The following is a 21109-nucleotide window of genomic DNA, read 5'->3' as shown; positions in this document are numbered from 1 at the left end:
CCTAGTTTCTTCCAAAAGGGGATTGTAAGTTTTGTCACTTTCTTTGTAAAGCCATTAGTTTTTATGATACCATGAGCATACAGATAGCAATCTGCACAGCAAATAGTAGGTACCACCGTGTTCCTCTCATGTTAATGCAGATGTATGCACTTCACTGCTCTGTAATACTTCTGTAGCTACATTTAAGCACCTTATTTGAGAATATCTTCACACCTATCTTATTTCACTTCAGGTTGCTACCAAGCTTTAACAATTAAAAACATCACCTTTTTTCTCCAAATAATGGTTCTGCAAACGTGTATGACTAAAAATGACATATCCCATCTTCCTTTACATGGAAGAAGATCATTATGTCTTGAAGGCAGTAGGTAGTTAAATCGGCTTCAGTGTGCTGTTTCTAAAATTCTCCAGTGTGACTGTTGAGTTGCTCCTAACTTTTTCATTCTATTGGTTGCGTGACTGAGAGCATTCAAGATCTGTTTCAAAGGATACAGGTAAGAATAACTCATTAGAAGAAACAACCAGAAGTTGGAACTTCAAAGTGTTGGAATGTTCCTAATCAAATATTAAACTCAAAGAGAAAAATGCATCTGGGCTAGCTAGCAGTTCCATTGTTATAAATAACCTTTATCTAGAGGTGTGACTTCTTTAACACCTTCCTCAATTTGCAGTATGGAATTCATCTTGAAATCCAAGAAATGTAACCTTATTCTCAGTGCATGCTTCCCCCTGCAGTTTAAGATGCAGTTTAATACTTGGGGAAAAATTAGAAAAGGTGGATGGGTTAAAAATACCAGCTGTGAAGTAAAACAAGCCATATGCAGCAGTGATGGATTTTTTTTTTGGGGGGGGGGGTATTTTTCTTATATCAGACACGTGAATAACTACGTAGCAATCTCAAGGTAAGGATTTTGCAAAGCTTTCCCTAAGCCAGCATATTTTTTTCCTGTGGTACATAGTTGAGGTTCCCAGTCTGTATGTTGAATTGAGATGTTCTATTTTTACACATGGATAGTAGTTTGCCAAGGAAATGACTCCCTCTGGCACATCTGCTAGTTTTGGTTGCTGCCATGAGAAGTTTTATCTCCTGGAAACCTAAACTGCATCAGTTATGGTATGTAAAAGTTAAAATACTTGATCTGAAATCATTTTGTTCATAAACTTATCCCTCCCAAACCTACCTGCATCTCTCGCCAGATCCACAAAATCTCAATTGTTCCATCCTGCTTTTCCAAGGATGTTTTCTCCTCAGCCAACCCCAAAGATGTCATTTTGTACCAGCTGTTCCTAGAAAATGTTACTTGCTTTTGTTTGTAGCACAAATGAAATTATTCAGGGACAGTACGATACTGGCTGTCATGGTAGATTTCTCAAAAGTTGACATTTTTGTTGATGTGAGATGTGCTCAGAAAAACAATGAGCTAATAAGCAAAATAAAGAGTTGAGTGTGGTGTGCATTTTAACTAAACTAATGTATGTCAGGCCTGGAGATGTGTTTTCCTATAATTGTTCTGTTTTTCTGCAAGTTGTGGGTAACTGAGATGATCTGAACAATTAAAAAAGCAGGCAAGAAAGATCGCACTGACCTTTTCTAATTTGAAAAAGTGAATCTGAACTGTTGTAAAGGCAGCAAATGTGGCTGTGTGCTGTTTGTAATTTGTTGGTTTTTTTTTTTTTTTGGGGGGGGGGGGCTTGAAAATGAGTTTTGGAATGAGTGTTGTTTAAAGAGGCAGATTTCAATGAAGAAACTAAAAGGAAAAAAAAGAACCCCAACGAACTGTTAGCGAAATTGGTACTGTTATTTGGGTCTCATTTTGTAATCCATAACAGGCTTGGGAATGTTTTGATCGAGTTATGCAGGATGTATTTTGCAGTGCTGATTGCAATTTTTCTCCTGTTAAGGAGACAAGGTGTCTCCAGTTAATAGTTGCTTAAAGCTCTGAACTATAGAAAAAGAACAGTTTCAACTGTAAAGGTAGCTCTTAGATTCGGGGAAAAAAAATTGCTCTCCCTATTTGAGAAATATTGCGGGAAGTAACAAATCTCCCTATACCTAGTCAGTGAACAGGCTCCTAGAGTAGGTTGGTGAGCAGAGAGATCATTGTACTGTTAATTCTTTATTCACTTCGTGAAACCATCAGTTTTAATAGTTGTATTTCTGGTGTATTCTGCAAATAAGAGATATTTTGGACTATGTACAAAACATCTGCTAAAAAACTTTTTTTTTGGCATATGGCAAGGGGCACATCTTTTAGTTTAGTTTTTTCAAACCACCTTCTGTACGATCATCCGTAAGACCATCCTGCTGGACTCTGGAAAAGTCAGAGGTCAAATTAAAGCATAAGCATTTTTTTTCCTACCTAAGCAGGAAGAATGGCTTCCTGTCACCCTGGAGCCTGCACTCAGACTGACAACTGCAATTCTTCTTTGAAAGGGATTTCATGAAAGGGATTTCATGGGTGCAAACTTATTTGTTACCTGTCATAGGCATCCTGCTTCCATTTTCAGATTCTTTGGTTAAAATGGCACATGATCCCCCTTATTTCAAGCAGGGGATCTGAAACACAACAGTTTATCCAGTACTAAAAAATTAACCTAAGTGCATTCCATGTATGTTTGCGTGACTTGTTTGACAGTACCTGCCTCATACTTTAACTCAAGCTCATTTGTTTTTTCAAGATCACTTAACTTGATTCATCTCTATTATATTCTATTGCTGGATTGTTTAATATTGACACTGAAACCATGAGTGAGGATTTAACTGAAATGTTTTAGTCAAAATATTTCTTTATTCTTTGATAAGTTGAAGGAAAATACATGTTTAATATCATACTAATATGATAGCAAACACCTTCCTCCCTCAGCTGAGATTTTATTATCTATTAAATAAAATAGAAAACAACATGTGTACAAGTCTATACAAATAACTACTTGTTCAACATCTCTCAAAAACTTTATACAGGTCAGACAAGTTAGCAAGCTGTAAGATGTTGCCATCATCTGTGAAGTGTTTAGGAGGTAAAAGGTAAGTCCTAAAAGCTTTATAAACAATGTGTTCCACAGTCCATTTCCATGGTGGTGAAGCAGAGTCAGAATCCTCGTTCTGAAATACAGAAAAAGTAGAAACAAGCTGAAACTTTTACTGTAGGAGAGCATTTCAGCTTTATCAGACTACAGAGACTAAAATTCCATTAGTGTTGAAGTTAACTGTACAGAATGAAGTCTAAGTTCTGCAAAGTCTGTTTTGAGTCGTGCCACTTGCAGAATGAGCTAGCTTAACTGAATGATTAAGCAGGTACTTAAAATACAGTCTGCTTATGTTTATATGAATCCCTCTATAGAAATCTATTGCAGCTGAACAAGTTAAAAAGACATCCCAAACTCCAAGGCCAAGGCCTGTTGCAATATTAAGTGCAGTGCACAGCCTGCCTGCTGTTAAAAGGTTTTGTCAGGAGACATACTTCAGAAAACCTCAAGCCCCCCTCTTTCATTTGGAGTCTTGCTGCACTGCTACTCGATTTACTTTGTTGAAAGGAGAGTTGGTATTACAAGTCTATAGTTGAGGGAATTCAAGTCTTAACTCTGCTCATTTAAGTAGTTGCAGATTACGGTACCTGGGAGTGGGTCAGGGTGACTTCATCTATTAAATATTGCTTTCTAATGGAGTAAAACAGAGAGAGTTCTTTACTCAGGCTTTCAAAGCACTCCTTTTCTTCGTCCCAGTTTACCTGTTTCAAGAAAGAGAAATTATTTAATAGAGCCTGAATAAGCAGCCAGAGACTTAAAAATTCCTAAGATGGAAAAGTCATAATATTTTGACCATTTTTGTGTTGGTAAGGTGGAGGTACTGAACAAAAAGGGGAAGAACTGGAGGCATTCAAATCAAAACATCCAATTAGCAGATACAAATACAGAGGTGAAGTACAACTAATCAGTAACCATAGCAAAAGTGTCTGGAGTATGTAACAGTACAGTTGATCAACTCCAGCCTCTCCTTTGCAGTTTCTGATAAGGAATTTGATTCATTTCAGTATTTCCTAAGTGGAAAAAATTCATTTGTGAATGAATTGTTGAAGAACACATACCTCTGTGGCCAGACGAAGGATAAACATAGGTAGTCCTTCCAACAGGGGAATGTAATTATCTATCAGAAGTGGCAAGCCAATCAGATTTCCTTCCTGCAAGGCAATACTGCTGCTTCAGTAAGAAAAAGAATTGTTCTTTCTTGCAGTAAATGAACCAAAACTGTTACGTGTTGTAGGACTGATTTTTACCGAACTTGCTGAGCCTTAAGGGCAGCTGAAGTTAAAAGGTTTTAACACCTGATTCTAGGCGGACATTACAGGAAGGTCAGTGGTGGTATTTAACTTATGCTGCCTGTATTTAGATGTTTTACTGCAGGGAGACCAACTCAGCTTTCTCCTCCACCTCTAACCCTTGACTATACCAGTCCCATTTCTGAGAACACAGGTGAGGTGCCCGAGTTATGGCACCTGCTGAAGCTGTTCAGTTTTGTATGGAGTAGGAGTGCACAAAACAAGAACCATGAACAGCAAATGTGATCCTGTAGATCAGAGTTGGTTAAGCCACACACCTTGCTGGACAGGAGACATGCAGACTAGTTAGTGAAGAGATGACTCATTTGATAACTAATTAATTAAGCTTTGCATAGTCCCCCTCTAAAAGCAGTGTAAGTCCTGAGCCTTTTTTTTTTTAAATGAAAGGGGTAAACCACCTAAACCTTACTGGAGTTTGCTCTTAGTAAGTACAGCAAGCAAACTGTTGTGGTTATCAGTTACCAAAATGTAGCACCATTTAGAACAAAGAGCAATAGTAGCAGTCATCTACCTCGTCAATTTCAAGAGAGAAATAGTCTTTCAGCATTTCAGCCTTCTTTTTCAGAAACTCAACTATGTACTCAGCAAGACCTTCTTTTGGGCCATCTTCTTCTGTCCAGCCACTCTCAGGGTCCTCTAAAGCAAGCATTGCAAGCTCATATAAAGGAGCTGCCTCCTAAAAATGGAGGAAGCAGAAATGTTGTTAGTGATCCCACCATGAAAGGCTGTAGCTTTTTCCTTTACAAACAATCTAACTTTACTATACAGCTTTTGGGATGCAGAGCAGACAGTTGTGCTAATCAAGCAATCTAAGGGTAAGTTGATTTCCGATACAATTCTCTGCAGCCCACGATCTTGCTAAGTGTTGATATTTACAGGATAAGCACTAGCATTCTATGTCTAATAAAGGTAGATTGTGTATTGTAATTTTGTCCAGATGTAACAATAAATAGCAAAGCTGGGTGAATAGGCAGAAGCAACACTAGCAACAAGCCCCCAGGATCACAACAGCTGTAGCTACAAAATGACTCAAGGTGTTTGCTATTTTGTATTACTGTGAAAGCAATGGAGTACCACTCTTACAGTGAGCAAAATCGAACCTATAAACATATACATTATCTGAATGGGCAGCCTCACTGTATATAAGCATTTTTTATATAAAATAATGTAAAATTATACTTACAGAGAGCCTTAAGACTCCAAAGTTTGCAAAGTCATAAATAAGTATCTGGTAGAAGAGTTCTTGGCTAAATTGAATTAAAAAAAAAAAATACTAGTTACAGACATGATCATGCATCTCCAAGGTACCATAATGAAAAGGGGAAAAGTAAAGGTCACCTTGGAAACAATAAATGACCATATCCTTTCATATTAATAAAGATCTTACTTTTAACTCAACAGTTTAAGATTCATACACCCTCTCTAGATGTTTACAACTAAGTGTTTCTTAGTTCCTGACATCACCAACACTGATGCAGAGCTGTTACATAAGCATGGAGCTGCTATCAGTTTATTCCCAGATCCCTTATATTTCGTGGTCTTTAATCCTTTGCTGTTCTGCAAGAAATACACAGGAACTTGGAACTTGATACAAGTCCATCTTAAATTTTGTAACAAATAAGAGAATACACTTGTGTCTGGCCCAGTAAGATCTCAGGTGCAAAGCTTTATGTTATGATCACATCCTGCAACTTCTCTTTACCCAAGTGGATTGAGTCACTGACTTTTCTAAAGCCTCTGCTCGCTCCTCTTTCCACTGTGGGTACTGAGTAGTTGCTGTAGGCAAGCATAAAGCAAGTAAAATTTCTTTCCCTTACTCCAGTCTGTGAGCACAAAATGCAGTAGCTGGCATTTAAGATTACACTGAGCTTCTGCAGCTTTTCACAGGCAGTCCAGACATGTTTCTACTGTTTTGAACAGGCTGCTTAATCGTCAGCCTCATGACTTTCTGGACAGGCCATAAGAAAAAATAATTTTCTATCATTTCCTTCTTCTAATGAGCTTGGTAACAGGTAATTATTTGAACTGCCAGCAAGTGTGACAGCTTCTTTACCTGAGTTTTGTTGTATTGAGAAGATACAGTTTTGTCTGATATTGCACCAGAGCCCACTGAGGGCTGACACAGCCAACAAATGAGTGATCACGTAGCATTTCCTGAAGAGCTGAAACAAGGGGAAAAAGGAAAAAAAAGGTTAATGTTCTGTGTGCAACTCTGCCCTAATTTAGTCAGTTGAGTGATTTGTGACTATCTAAAGTCTGGCTACTGTTCAACTACTACTGCACTACAGTTTCTAATATACACATACTACCAACTCTATTTTAAAATGTTAATCATTTCTTTGTATACGCATATATTCATAATATATTAAAGCATAAGTCAGTTTATAAAAATTCACACTTATAATTTAACTGTTAAGAAAAATCTCTCCATTTGATTTGAGCAACCTGACTTTCTGAAGTTGTTTCCAGCCACAGGAGACTAGTAAAGGAGCATAGACTTATTTCAAAGAAAACTGTATATGCAAAACAAATTTGCAACAAAATCTTGTAGTATTAGACTAGGTTCTGGCAATGCAGTAGATTAGGCCCGTAGTCAGTGTCGTCTTCCCTCCATAAGTTTCCAGCCTCTTTTATTTGAAAAAATAAAAGTGCAGAGTCCAGATTCCATGTTCATTTTATGCACTCTGCCAAAAATGTCACTACAGCCCTCAGAAACAGCTTCATCATTATAGGAGCTTGACACAGCCATCACAGCACATACAAAGCATTACGCTAAGCAAATTCCATTGCAATATTGTATTCTGATGGAAAAGGTGACAAGAAGAGCATTTCTTACACCAGTCTCTTGTAGGTGTTTCTTACATATGTGAAGATGAGAACCTAAAGCAGCTGCACAAGTTGTGCTGTGTACTTTAGGGCATTTTTGGATATTTCATAGCACAGGAATAACTACCTGATTTCAGTATTTAAACCGCAACAGCCTAATATGGAATTACCAGCTTAGAATTAACCAGCCTACTGCAGAACTTATTCTATAGCACCGGTAAAGTGTCAGTACACGCTTACTAGAAACCTTGATCTTTAGAAGTTGGTTGTTTTTTTTTTTTTTTTTTAAAAGATTTTTAAAGAGTTATTTATTTCAGAAGTCTGTTAGTCTAGCCATTTTAGCTGTGGAGCTTCTCCCCAGATTCACAATTCAACAATGACAAAAAACCACAAGGTTCCTAACATTTAGACCAACTGAATATTACTGGAATATGACTCAATATGACTCTTAAAGCAACTGAAAGAGCAAAGAAGAAACAACCCTAGGAAGAACTGCAAACATTCCACCTTTTCTCCGAAGAAAAAGAAAGAGTATTTCACCAGTCTTTTTTGAACTCCTCCCATAAGTGGGACAGATCCAAATAAAAATGACTAGCAAAAGCAGTAAATAAGAAAATATGACCATCAGGTGTGTCCCATAAAGTTTTTCTTGTGAATATTTTGTAATCATGCAATTAAGCAAAATTTTTAATGACTATTAATGGATATTTGTTTGAAAATTACAAAATACCATAGCTTTTCAAGCTGTGATTTTTTTGGTATTAGTTATGACGCAAGTTAGAGTTTACAAGCTATTTAGAATGAAGCGTTTGCTTACTAACAAGATATGCAAGTTTTTAGTAAGTTTTCCCAGTATGTCTCATGCTTTTAGCAGCAGACTGTTCAGAGTTTGACCCTTGACATTTAACAATTTTGTTCGTCAAAAGCTCAAGTAAAAACATGCCCCAGTCAGCTCACTGTGTTGCTTTCTTCCCCTCAGTAGTCCAAGCAGTCGTACTTAGTTGGTGAAATAAGCCTAAGAATCAAAGCCACCTGCTTACTTTCATGCGCCCGGCTGCTAATTTCCTCCCGAAGAGTCAACACACTGGTCAAATTGATAATTCTTCTTTTAGGGGTGCAGGCAGCAGTCATCTCCTTTCTGGAAACATCTTTTTCCATTTCTATGTCCGTGTCTTCCCGGGGTCTCTTTCTGCAATACAGAAAAAAAAAAAGAATTATGTTCTATCCTCCTATCACTGAAGCAAAACACAAACAGATGGTCTGCTGCATTCACACATTCTACGTTAAAAAAAGGGAAATGCAGGAAGTTTCCCAAAGCTTCCACTGTTTTTATTTTACTTCCTATGCATAATTTGTTAGAAAAAGATAATTCATAACGAATTTAAGACTTTAGTATTGGTCATATTGGATGTCTGTTAAGCAACAAGCCAATGGGCTCTAAAGGACACATTACAAATGTTGACATTTCTAATGATGCCCCCTCACACACTTCTCTGGCCTCTCATAACAGCTCCATGCAGGGGCTATAGAAGATGACAGTGCTTCTATCTTCACTAGGGTAATGTCTGCAAAATTCAGTAATGTAGTTCCTACCTTTCAGTCATACCACAAAATGGTGTCCTCCAAATTGAGGAGGACCACTATTATCTTTCTCAAGTAAAGTCAAGGTCATCATTATTTTTATAGGTTCCTGCCTTCCAGCATGCACAGAAATCCCATTCCAGTTAGAAAATTTATCACGAGTTATGTAAGTTACAGTTCACAGATTAAGTTGAATTTCTCATTAAAATACCATGAGAAGTTATTCCAGGAAAAGTTTTCCTTCTGAAAAAAACACGTCCAAAGGTATCAGAAAACCCTCCAAATTCAAGGCAAAGCCATGAAATAAACAGGTAGGACTGCAAGACCTCAGGAAAGACGAGACTTACCGAGGAAGTACTTTCTCGGGAGACAAGTGTCTACTCTTACTCAGCTCTCCAGGCATTGCCATGTCCTGCTGAACCTCGGCCGCTTCAAGGATATCAGCTATTTCAAGATCACTGACATCTTCCATTTCAGCATCCTGCAGCCTGGCAGGACCCTCTGGAGGTGCTGCATTAACCCCCACTGTCACTTCAGCAGGGCCTGTACTTAGGGGATTGTTCACTGGCTGAAGGAAAGCATCCAGTTTCTGCTCTCGGGAATCAGTGCGGACCATCTGGTGTGCATAGATTTTATCACTGCTTCCTTTTGTGGCCGCAGAAAGGTTAGCTGCTGATTTTACCACCTCACTGGAAGAACATTCAGCCCCTGGAAGCAACGTCTTCATTCAGATATGGGGAAGGAGACATCAACAATAAGTAAGTAAAAGCAGAGACCAATCGCGCTTCTCACAGCACCTTACTGCTCAAAGGTAACTTCCAAACCCCACAGACACCATGTCAGTTGCTTAAACAGGCCACCAGCTTTGCAGTGGCTTTCTGCATAATATGAGTGTCACCATCTTGGCAATTACTGAAATCATTAGTTTGTATTCGAGACAAGGGAATGTTAAGTTTTAAAAACAAAAACTTTTTAGAAGATTACAGTTAGCATACTATGCTATATATAAAAAGAAATTAGGGAAGCTTTTTCCTGCTACTTTTCTGGTTATGTTAAATCCGAAGTGTCACCAAATACACAGAATGAACAATTTCCTCACACATCTTTCTTATAAAAAAGGGCAGAATAAAATATTTAGTGCATGTGAAGGGTAATATACCTGTAAAAATCAAGAAGATTGAACAGATACTTGACAGAAAATTACTTTAAACATTTCCATGCACTTCTCCAGTAAGTTCACTGCCTCATTGTTAACGTTGGTATATTAAAGCACATCCATCCCTGGAACAGAGCAAAGATCTCACGCTACCAGTGTAACAGTGATGACTATCCATCACTGCGTAGCTTGTACTTCTGAAGAAGGTAAACACACCCACTACTGTTAAAATAGCGCAGAGCTATGGCTACTTGAAACATGTATTCTCACCTGAGTGAAGTACATCCTTGAGGAATTAGAGCCCAGTAACTTGCTCTCTACGTGTTGCTGCACACGCTCTAGAATGCTGTCTTCATGAAGGAAGTGGACCTCGTGTTTTGTAGGGTGCACATTCACATCTACATTCTTGGGAGCTATTTCCAGGCTGGAAAAGATTTTAAAGGAAGTTAACCTAAAATTTTCCCTGGATGGCAGAGAGCACACATTGGTTCAGTATAAAGTTTGTCAGACTTGGGGCAAATTACTACACTCAAAGAAGCCAATAATAGTCCCAAAACCTACTAAAGTTGCACTACAGTCAGATTTGTTTGGTATATTAAAAAAAAATTACTCTGAAGAACCCTATTCTGAACTCAAAGTCAGCTTGCACAGGTAAGCTTAAATCAACCTCTCCACTGTACTACTAAAAACCATTTTTAGAAATAGCTTTTACTCACAGTGTCTCATGAGTTAGTTTTTGATGCCCTGTCATTATCAATGACCCCAAACACTGCAATGCAAGAACTTTATTCTTAGAAAGCACTGGATATCATTAAGTTTCACTGGTGAATGACAAGATTTAGTTGCTTACCATTTAGTTGCTTGGTTCTTAAATTTTTCATACTCTCCGATTTTTAAAAGAACAGTCTGGTTTTAGCTATTCTTTGTAAATAATTACTTCCAGTAAGCAGCATGCAATTCACTTTTTTGTTACACTAGCATACCAAGAAGAACAGTAACTATTAAGAAGAGAGATACAAATATAATTCCTAGCAAGAAAAAAATATGAATGGTGTTTGGAAAATTATCTGAGTGGTCTTAAAATCACTGCTGTATTCCTAGTATAACTCATTTTCCTAAGCAAAGAGCATAATGTCAAAGGACTTAAGTTCACTGCTTCTGAAAATTAAAGCCTGTCTTCAATGTTACAAAAAAGAAAGTCAGTACAAACAATTAAAGATGCATGGTGAATTATCTCCTGTCTAGCAATAACCTACCTTAGTACAATACTTAGCACTACCATCGGGAACACAAATGACCTTCTAAACCTACTCACCCTAGCTCCATCCTATAAGATAGTAGCAAAAGGCTACTTTTTCCCATTACTTTACCTTAAGTATAGGAATGGATGTGTACTTTTTGGCAAGTAAGCAGCATACACAGTCTCTATGGCTTTCCGCAAAGCGGTTGACTCTACCAATCGATCTGAAAGAGAACAAAATGCTATTTTCCAAAAATGCTACAGAATAACTAATCCTTCAGAGCAATATCTTCATGCTTTATATTTTCAAAAGGCACGCAGTTTATCCCTCTTTTTCCCTAGACCTCTCCAAGTAAAATACAGGTTTAGGCAATATCATCTTAGTATTTGTTTTATATTTAGAAGTACTTTTCACAAATACTGAAATAACCAGACTACCTTTTCAGTATTTCATACAGTCAAGGTTCATTGCACCCTGCACTCATGTTGCCACAGAAGGAAGAGACCACTCCGTGTTACTGGGCAGGACACCCTCATAACCTCGGTATTTCACAACCTTCAGTTTAGACCCAGTCTTAGCTGCTTTCCAGTACTTACAGAGCAAAACTTGACCCACATTACACATAGAAAAACACCTTAAGATCTACTGTTAACTATAATATTTATCCTTCAATGTTTTCAAGAATTTTTATACTCACAAGATTTTTGCAATTCTTCCGAAAGTTTTGTTCTGATTATTACATAAGAAGCAATGACTGTACAACTTTTTTTAAACTTACGGTTTATGAAGAGTAAAAATATAGATTTCTTCACAGAATAATTTGCATTCGTGATGTAGCCTTTCATTTTAAAGGCCAGATTTGCATCTTCACAGCCCACTTCTATCAATTCCCTATTGACAGTTTGACAAAAACACAAAGTTTCTCCTGTTAATGCAAGTTTCAAACGGTATTCACAAGTAGCAGCACACTGTTCTATGTTCTATTTATGCCACAGTTACAGAAAACTACAGTATGATTTGAGAGCTCCAACATTCTTTGCTGAGCCACAAAACTATCTAACCACAAAAAAAATAATGAAGCGCCAACTGCATTTTCTTTCTTTCATTGGTTTCTTTCTGCACCCTCGTATCTCTCCCTAAGAGAATGTAAAACAGTAATCCAGTATGATTGGAGTCTGTGAAACTACCTACAGTACCTTTTTAATACCTATCACAATATCATAGCCATGTATTGACATAGCATTAACAATTTTCATAACAGATTTTATACTTTTTGTGGTACATTAGTTAGAGAAATCCAGTTACATTTTAGTAGCTTATAAGTATACATTTCTAGCAGCGTGTTGTGCTAGCTGCTGAAGCTCACATAAGAAAGACTTATGGGCTTTGTATTTCCCATTCAACCTCTCTATATACACAAGTGCCAATTTAATGCAAGTTCCTCTTTTAAGTCAAAATAAGCTAGACTAAACACAATCTGAAATTGGGTAAAATAGGTTTCACTTGAAAAAGTAAGATCAAAACATGTCGAAATGGACAACTTATTCAGGACTGTACAAAGGAAAAAACTGTATCAAACAAGCATCGGAAGTAGACAAAAAAATGCATGGCATAGAAATACTGTCTATCTTATTACTAAGCAGCCTCTCTAGTGTGCTGTATTTCCATGTATTACAAGTTAAATTCCTTAAATGTGAATTGTGATTTTAGTAACCAAATCAAACTGACACCTCGGTATTCATGGGGAGACCTCAGAGAACCTAATTCTACATGTCTGTGCTATGAGTTCTTCTCAGCTGAAGATTTAATAAAGAGATTTTTTCCTAAAGTGGCAGATAAATTTTGAATAGATGACCAGTTTTGTTTCCAACTTCTCTGTCTGGTTTACTTAGCCTCAACTGATACAGCTTTTGTCAAAACATTAAACCTTAAGATTTTAGAAAAAAATTGAGAAGACTTCGAAATGTATCAAACAGACTGCAGTATGAAGAGGTAAGATTTTCATGGTGTAGGAAGAGGACAGGAACTCATAAAGAACACAAGTACAGTTTGCTTTTTTAGATTAGCACACAAAATTACAAGTAGGTTTTTCCCTTTCGGCACATTGAAGGAGTAATTTTACAGCTTCCCTATTTTCTTTGATATACTTAAAAAAGAAGTCACTGTCTGCAATACAAAGGAGAGCTTTTTATTACTGCAACAGTCACGCTTCCATGTAATTCACCTTGAAGGCAGGAGAAGTTTGCATAGCCTGTGTTCTTTAAAAGAGAAGGTGGGAGGAGATTCGCTAGAAAGTCAAAACGAAACTCAACGCCAACATACCTGCTAACAGCATTTCCAAAGATGGACCTAATGTTGTCCACTGTTGAGGCATTTGTTAAAGTTCTAACATCTGACACGGTATCACCTTGCTAAATAGAGCAGAAATAAGTATCAATCAGTTCACAGTTCTGTCTGAAGTTTCAGAAACATACTCAACTTAGCAATAATAATTCTAACAAAAAGGTACAATGTAATTATCATGTTTTATATTATTTCCTTATTAATATTCAGAAAAGTAACATGTTAAATGGCACAGGACTGCAGGATGTTAGCCCACATCAAACCTATTCACACTAATACTCCATCTTTGAAAGTGAAGAACATATGCAGCTCTGTACAAAAGTTCTGTTGCTTAAAAAAAACTTGACTGGGTGTATATATGGTGAAGTTAAGGACTTTTTTCACATACCTTTTTAACTGAAAAGCTGATACCTGAGTTATGGATGGCGTACCTGAAAAACAGGTAAGCATAAGACTGCAGTATGTGAAAAAGAATCAAATGTCACTACATGAATAAGTCATGAGAAAGAACCTTGCAAGATGAAAACAGTAAAAACGCAGAGGTTAGATTGCTGTAACCAGGACAGCTGGTAGCTTCAGATCAGCCCATTCCAGAGTACTGGGACCTGACACTTCACCTCCTGGCTGAAGTCTTCCTGGGCAGTAAAGATACTTTAAGTAGCTCATTCAGGGAGTATGCTAATACTTTTGCTACTCTTTGCTATCTTGTTTTCACTGGAAGTGCAAAGCAGTTTTTTTTGGTTAAATTGAATAGATTCTACTTGCAAAGCTTCCATACATGGCAAAAGATGCAAAAAAAATAAAAAAAATAAAGGGACCCAGTAAAGGAACATCTGGTAGTGGTTTTTTTTTGTGTTGTTGTTTGTTTTCTGTTGTTGTTTAAAAAAAACGTGAAATTGCCATTCAGCCTTTTCTTATTCAGCCAAATCTCAATACTCTTACACATTTTTTTTACACTGATTCTTTTTTTCTCAAGTTCATTGAGAGTTCACTCATTTAAGTCTATCATCATTTGTTTGCTGAGATTCTTGGTAATAAGAGGCATGGAGTGAATATACTATGTTTCCTGTATTTTTCTTTATCAAACTGGACTGTTAACTGTTATCCAACACCATACGCTTAAAAAAAAAGCGGAAAAAAAAAAGCACAAAAAATACCATACATGCATATGCCAATATCTCTGAAAACAAGCAAACAAAACAGTGCTCTCCATGGCACTAGAAACCGGAGTTTCTTATTTCAGTTTACCTGCCAACAACTTCTAGTATTTTTGCATACTCCTCACTTGGATTTTTTAAAGCTTTCCTCCGTGTATTTACATTGTAAAAGAGATCTTCAACCTACAGAGATGATCACAATTAAAAAACATTTAAGAAGTCTCCTCTCACTATATAATTAAGATAATTTTTGAATATATACTACAAAATTTTCTGAGAACATTTCAGTTTCTGAAGAATCTGTGTTTGATTTTTTTCCTTACCTGCTTAGGTTTACCTAATAAATTTAAACTCTAGAGAAATACATGGCTTTAAATATTTTGGTACATTAGTTTTTTGTTTTGTTTTTTGAAAAAAACACCACCACCTCTACAAGTACTTGCTTTTCAGTGAAAATTATATTCCTTCCATTGCTGATAACAATGGATTCCCTGATTAGATTGTTATAATGAACCACAAATAAACTTTAAAACAGCTGTTGCAATCAGGGCTATTAATGTTATTAAAACAGCAGCTTAAGTTTTTCATTTTCACTATTTATTGAAACAATATGCAAGTTATTTTTCTATAGTGAGAAAGGCAGAATTTTGAAGTTTACTCTTTATGTCATCCTGTATAAAAGCACAAACGTAAATCTACGTCTGATTGACACGCGAAGCCTGGAGGGTGCATATTCCCACTGCAAGGCAAGCACATACCTGCAGACTCTTTGGCCAGGCTGGCTTCTACTTCCCACCCTAAACCTTGCAACACACATGATCTTTCTCATTTTGAGTTCCCTACTTTTCTTTATCGTAGCCTTCTGTCTCATCCTGATCACATGCTAACATCTGCAGTCCCATCATCTCACCACAAGACCAACTGAAGATCTGCCTATACCACTCCTCAACTTTCCACTCTTTTTTGTGTAATACGCCCCACTTCTTCCCTTGCAACGCAACACATACCAATAGGTGGTGCAAATATAAAGACCAGGGAACAGCAGGATAACATACAAAAAAAAACTTACCGTGATCTGTGTCCCTTGGTTTCCAGCACAGGGTTTTGGAGGGGCTTTAATTTTTCCATCACTGTAAGAAGCTCTAGGCAGAAAATAAAAATAAGTTGTCAGACAGCTGCCAGGAATGGGGGGAAGAAGACAGAAACCCCATCGTCACCACACTTCTCCCAGCAAAGAACTTGGGTTGCTGTGAATTGGCTGCAGCTTCTCCCTTTCTGCTAGCAGAAAACTGACTGTGTTGACCTTAGGGCCCATCAGGGCCACGGGAGAGTGGGAGTAACAGCAGAGAACACGTAGTAGGTAACAGAATACGCATTTTGAAATTGTACTACTGAGACTGATCCTGTAACTGTAGGATTATTATATAGTAATAGTAGGGTTATTGTAGCTTTCTTTAACAATTAGACCTGCATTAATAATAATTCTTCCACTAGACTTCACACTTCAGTTATATTAATAATAAATTATTGACTTTATACATAAGATGTGTTTCCTTTTGGGCCAGTAACAGGATTTTGACCATAAAAGATTTCTGACCCATTTAGTTCTTTTTGAAATTCTGCATCTGCATGACTTCCTAAGGACATACTTCCTTTGACCTCTTACATTCCCTACATAATTAATAAAGACCATCATCATACAGTCTTTTGAAAAAAAAGTCAAGATGTAAACCTTTTCCCTTCTTTTTCATAAAAATAGCTGAGACGTTAATGAGTTTATTTTTGCTTATGTTTAGAGCTCAAGTCTTCAGGAGGATATTCAAAACCCTTTTTGGATAGGATCAGGAAACACAAAATGTTTCTGTGTTCAGAGACATGAAATTTGCAAGACTTGCTGACTGTGTACATACATCATTTTATCCTTAAATGCGAAAGATAAAAGTTAACCCTACACTGGCTGCTGAAGTAGAATTCCTTTTAAGATTTCCCCCACGCACATTTAAATTATACTGTTTAGGTAAAGCCTACCCAGTCTGCAATAAAAATATTTCAAACTAGGTTTTCTCATATTCTGGGCCCTGTTTGTAACTGTCCTAGAAACAAAGTATTCATTCAGTGTCCCCATTCCCACCAATAAGAGCACTGAAAAGAAAATGAAACGCATCTGTTTGTTATTATCTACAGCAGAAGTTACTTGGATCATAACTAGCATACCTGTATGCACACTTTGCATCAGCTGTTTTAGTTGTTACCGTAACATGGGCAACATGACTGATGCTAGCCAATGCCTAGAGAAAGAAAAAGCACCTTTGTAAACCTTGCTCTAGACGTCACTGATAGCTGAAGAATCGTACAAGCTTCAAAGAGCACCACAAAATTCTCATATACTGTCTGCAAATACTTAATAAAAACTCCTGTAAAAATGTCGCTGGGGTCAGTAAAGCTTTAATGACTTTCAGTACCTATAAAACCAGTCTTTATCCAGGACCTTCTTTTGGCTTTAAGTACTGTATTTAGCAAAAAGTCTGTCATCAGTGATTTACCATCCAGTCATATCTTCCATTGCCTTTCACCTGAAGCAACCTTGTTCCTCAAGCAACACTTGAAAAGACAGGTCTTGTTTTACTTAAATAACTTCTTACTCCAGAAATCAAAAAGAATATACACCTCTCACTAGGAATCCATATATTCTTAAAAGACAAAGAAATATATTTTGAACTACATTCATAAGGCAGATTCTCAGAAACCAGAACCTTCTGTATAAAGTTTTGAGAATGAGCAATTATGTAAGCTCTGCACTACAGAAGGACAACAATAAACAATGAACAATTTAAAAACCTTGCTGAAGAGCTTACCTCACCCCTGAAACCATATGTAGAAATACTAGACAAGTCTTCAAATTTTTGTAGTTTACTCGTAGTAAATCTCTCACATACAATGTTGAGATCTTCTTTCTATATAACATGGATAAGAAAATAATGACAGCTACTTTCTGTTTCCACACTTTTCAAGATCAGAAACATTTATAAATCAAAACAAGTGTTAAGAGGTAATACAAAACATCAGCACAGAGCTGTTGATACTCACTCTGATACCACAGCCGTTATCTTGGACTTGGATGAGCTTCAGACCACCTTCTTTAACTACTACCTGGATACTTGTAGATTTAGCATCCAAGCTGTGGAAAGCAAGAAAGCATAGTACAGAACAACCATTCTAGAGAACAAATAACTTTACGAAAGTGGAATTTTAAATTGTTCTTATATAACTGATACATGTTTCTACTCTAGTTTTCAGTCACATTGGAACTTCTGTTTCAAACAAGTATTTACCACCTTCTTCCTTTTTCTTCTAGCAGCGACGTAAATGATTCTAACTCACTATTCACAATTCAGACACGCTTTCAGAAAGTCCAGAGAGCAAGGAGGGTGCCTCGGCCCGGAACAATCCCTTCTCCCCCCACTCCCGGGGCGCACTGCACTCAGCTGCTGCCCTCCACAGGGCTGGCTCACTCAGCCCGCCACAGCGCCCAGGCTGCAGCTCGAACCCAGATGTGCCTCCCCTTCAGAGCGACCGCATGGAGCCCTCGCACCCCCAACCCCGCAGCTCGCCTCACCAGTTCTCTATCATCTCTTTGATGGCATTCGCCGGTCTCTGGATGACCTCGCCGGCCGCGATGCGGTTCACCACAGTTTCATCCAGCCGCCGGATCACGCCGGCCATCGCCACCGTGACAGGAGCGGGGCCCGGCCCGCTGCGAGGCCAAAAGGGCCGGGGGGAGAGGGCGGCGGGGCCGAGCAGAGGAGGGAGGCAAAAAAATGGCGGCCGCCTCAGGGCCTTGAGATGGTGGAAGGAAACAGCCGCGCGCCCCGCACGTTCGCGCCAAGCGGCAGCACGCCCCGCAATTGGGTGAGGTAAGTGTCCATCACTCGGTCGCCCTCCCGCCCCGCGCGGCAATTGGCGGAGGGCTGGGGGCCGGCCTCGGTGTGACAGGCTGGCGAGGTGGGGGTGGTCCGTCTTCCCCTGTCTTCATGTCTGGGGTCATCATTAATTGTAACATGCTAATAGCAATCAGTAAAACAGTTTTCACTTTACAGAAAGAAAAAGAAATCAAAAAAACATCCAGAGGAGTATACTGAGACCAGTCCCCCCTGCTCCTGACACCTGGTGATATGGTTGGCATAACCAACACCATTTCATGAAGCACGCAGCTGCTATCTGCCGGCAGGCTGATGGCAAATCACCCCTTCCACCTCTCTGCATGATTTTTGAAAGCACGTGTGCCCACCAGCACTGTGAAAGCCCTGGGCATGGAGTCCCTAAGATATGGTGACACCCATTACGAAGCAAGGGAGCAAAGCAGCATTTGAGATACCGCCCGTCAAACCCAGCAGCTGTTAGTGGGACTTAGGTCAGAACTGCTGCTGGGCAGCAAAACCTGTGACCCCCATGGCCAGGGGCACCGCCAACACCATCTTTTTTCCTCCGAGGATTGAGTAACTCATGTAATTTTACATGTATTCTGAATCTAGATCATGATTATTAAGAATTTGACCCAACTGGCAGAGTGTCTAGGTGATCAAAAATCTTAGGTAATAAAAAAGCCATGCTGATTGCTAAAAAATCTATCTAATAATGCAACTCTAATTATAACCACAACTAAGTGGCATCCACATTCTACTCAGTATTCCTAAAGAACCTGCTTTAATTCTTTTAGTCCCCATAGCACAGGTAACAGTACACCATCACAGGTGTCACTTCAAACAAGGGGTTTTACAAGGTACCACATGCCTTGGCCAAAGGCATGAAGAAGACACAGTTCCTGCAAGAAACATGTGAAGCGTGAAGCAAAGCCATTTTTTCTGGGTGTTGAGGGTTAAGAGTGTGAAACATGGACTGGCTGTGTCTTGCTGTAAGGTGCCTTACCTTGCAAGGAGGCCAGTAGTCCTGGGAATGCGATGGGAATATCTGGAGAGAGTCAGCAGACTCCAAGATTGAATTTGAGCCAGATTCAGAAAGTAGGGAGGTGGTAGAAGCCCAGCCCCTCACAGAAATGCAGGAGCAGCAGGAGCTGGCAGCCAGCGGGGTGCAGATCACATGCACCTGTATCCCAAAAGAGTTAAAGGTGAGAAGGAAACAGATGTGGAATGACCTTGTGCAAGTCGGTGTCCCACAATCAGACGGGATCACAACATCAGAACTGTTTCGCCAATGGCAAAAGTTAGCGCCTATGCAAAAAAAAAAAAAAAAATCATTCCCCTCCACCCCACCTCAAGGCAAGGCACTAACTGGCAAGTGCCAGAACAGCAGAAAGGAAGGTCTGGTGGTTCCTCCCAAATTATCTACACTGTAGCCTCTTACCACAAGGGGGACCAACACCTCTGTGTTCCTTCAACTATAAAGAAGAGTCAGTCTGGAGGGATTTTACCTGTGTTAGCTCTGGTGGATACTACTGGAGCTGAAGTTACTGTATTACATAGAGATATTAATGGTAAAGAAGCCGCACCACAGAGCACAGAAATTCCGACCCTCCGCCCCCCCCACCAGCCCCCAAACTAAGATTACTTTAACAGTAGGAAATACCACCCCATTTACCACAATGGTGTTAATTGCAACAGTTGAATACATTTTGGGTATTGATGTGTTAGCAGGATGAATTGTTGAAACAGTAAATGGTCACTTCTGCTTCGGGACATCGCAAGGGGGATTTACTATTCAGTCTATAACTGCTTTGTGTGAATTCCCAAAGTGGGATCCAGTTGCGCTGCCCGCACCTGCCAAGGTGGCAACTGTAAAAGAGCATTGCATTCTGAGGGACAGGAGGAAATTACTCAGACCGTTCAGGCACCTTAACAAGTAGGAAAAAGAAACCATGACTGCTTTTAGGAGAATGTAGATTGTAGAGAGCTGACCAAAGTCACACCCCCACTTGTAGTTACAGTACCAGACATGGTTACTCTCAGAAAAAAATACCAAAAATTCACAGCCCTGGAAGGTAGTGCTCTGGTTCCAGGAATTATGTTATAGCAAACAGGTGTACAGGCATCTAGTCACTGGGCCTTGAATAGCTGGCATATGGGTTACATTGGCCCCCATCCATCAAGGGGGTGGTGACGTGTATTCACTGCTGTGGATACAGTGTCAAGGTTGTTCAATAAACCCACCAAACATGCCAATCAACGTAGCACAACTGAAGCACTAGAACAACTCACTAATACAGACCTCCTCACTAAATACATATGACCAAGGAACACACTTTAGTGGACACAATATCCTAGACAGGGCTCAATGGCTAGGTAGAGATTGGATATTCCAATTTGCCTACCATCCCCAAGCTGATGGCTTGACTGAAAGAATGAACGGGATGATGAAGGAATAATTAAAAATATTAACCAGCACTAAAACTTTATAACATTGGAACTTTCATCTTGCTAAATATTTGTTGTTGTTGTTATTTTTTTATTATTA

General features: G+C 38.8%; 1 protein-coding gene across 4 annotated transcripts; it reads right to left on the bottom strand.

Moving 5' to 3' along the window:
• Positions 1-2769: 2769 nt before the first annotated feature.
• On the bottom strand, positions 2770-18503 carry MLH1 (mutL homolog 1). 4 transcript variants are annotated; one of them, XM_083825837.1, is made up of 19 exons: positions 18258-18503; positions 17729-17819; positions 17497-17595; positions 16856-16929; positions 15711-15783; positions 14733-14824; positions 13873-13915; positions 13464-13552; positions 11920-12032; positions 11271-11364; positions 10171-10324; positions 9092-9465; positions 8204-8352; positions 6391-6499; positions 5521-5584; positions 4849-5013; positions 4086-4178; positions 3615-3728; positions 2770-3103 (listed from the first exon to the last, which is right to left on the bottom strand). In XM_083825837.1, the coding sequence occupies exons 1-19, from the start codon at positions 18362-18364 to the stop codon at positions 2936-2938; spliced, it is 2265 nt and encodes a 754-aa protein (XP_083681963.1). In that variant the 5' UTR covers positions 18365-18503; the 3' UTR covers positions 2770-2935. The 4 variants fall into 4 exon arrangements, with proteins under 4 accessions (XP_083681963.1, XP_083681965.1, XP_083681964.1 ...); XM_083825839.1 differs by lacking the exon at positions 14733-14824 and having other exon boundaries at positions 18258-18484; XM_083825838.1 differs by lacking the exon at positions 16856-16929 and having other exon boundaries at positions 18258-18463.
• Positions 18504-21109: the final 2606 nt, after the last annotated feature.

This window comes from Anser anser, assembly GCF_964211835.1.
Source record: "Anser anser genome assembly, chromosome: 2".
NCBI lineage: Eukaryota > Metazoa > Chordata > Aves > Anseriformes > Anatidae > Anser > Anser anser.
Note: the sequence above shows the minus strand (reverse complement) of the source record. Positions and strands in the feature narration are given on the sequence as shown.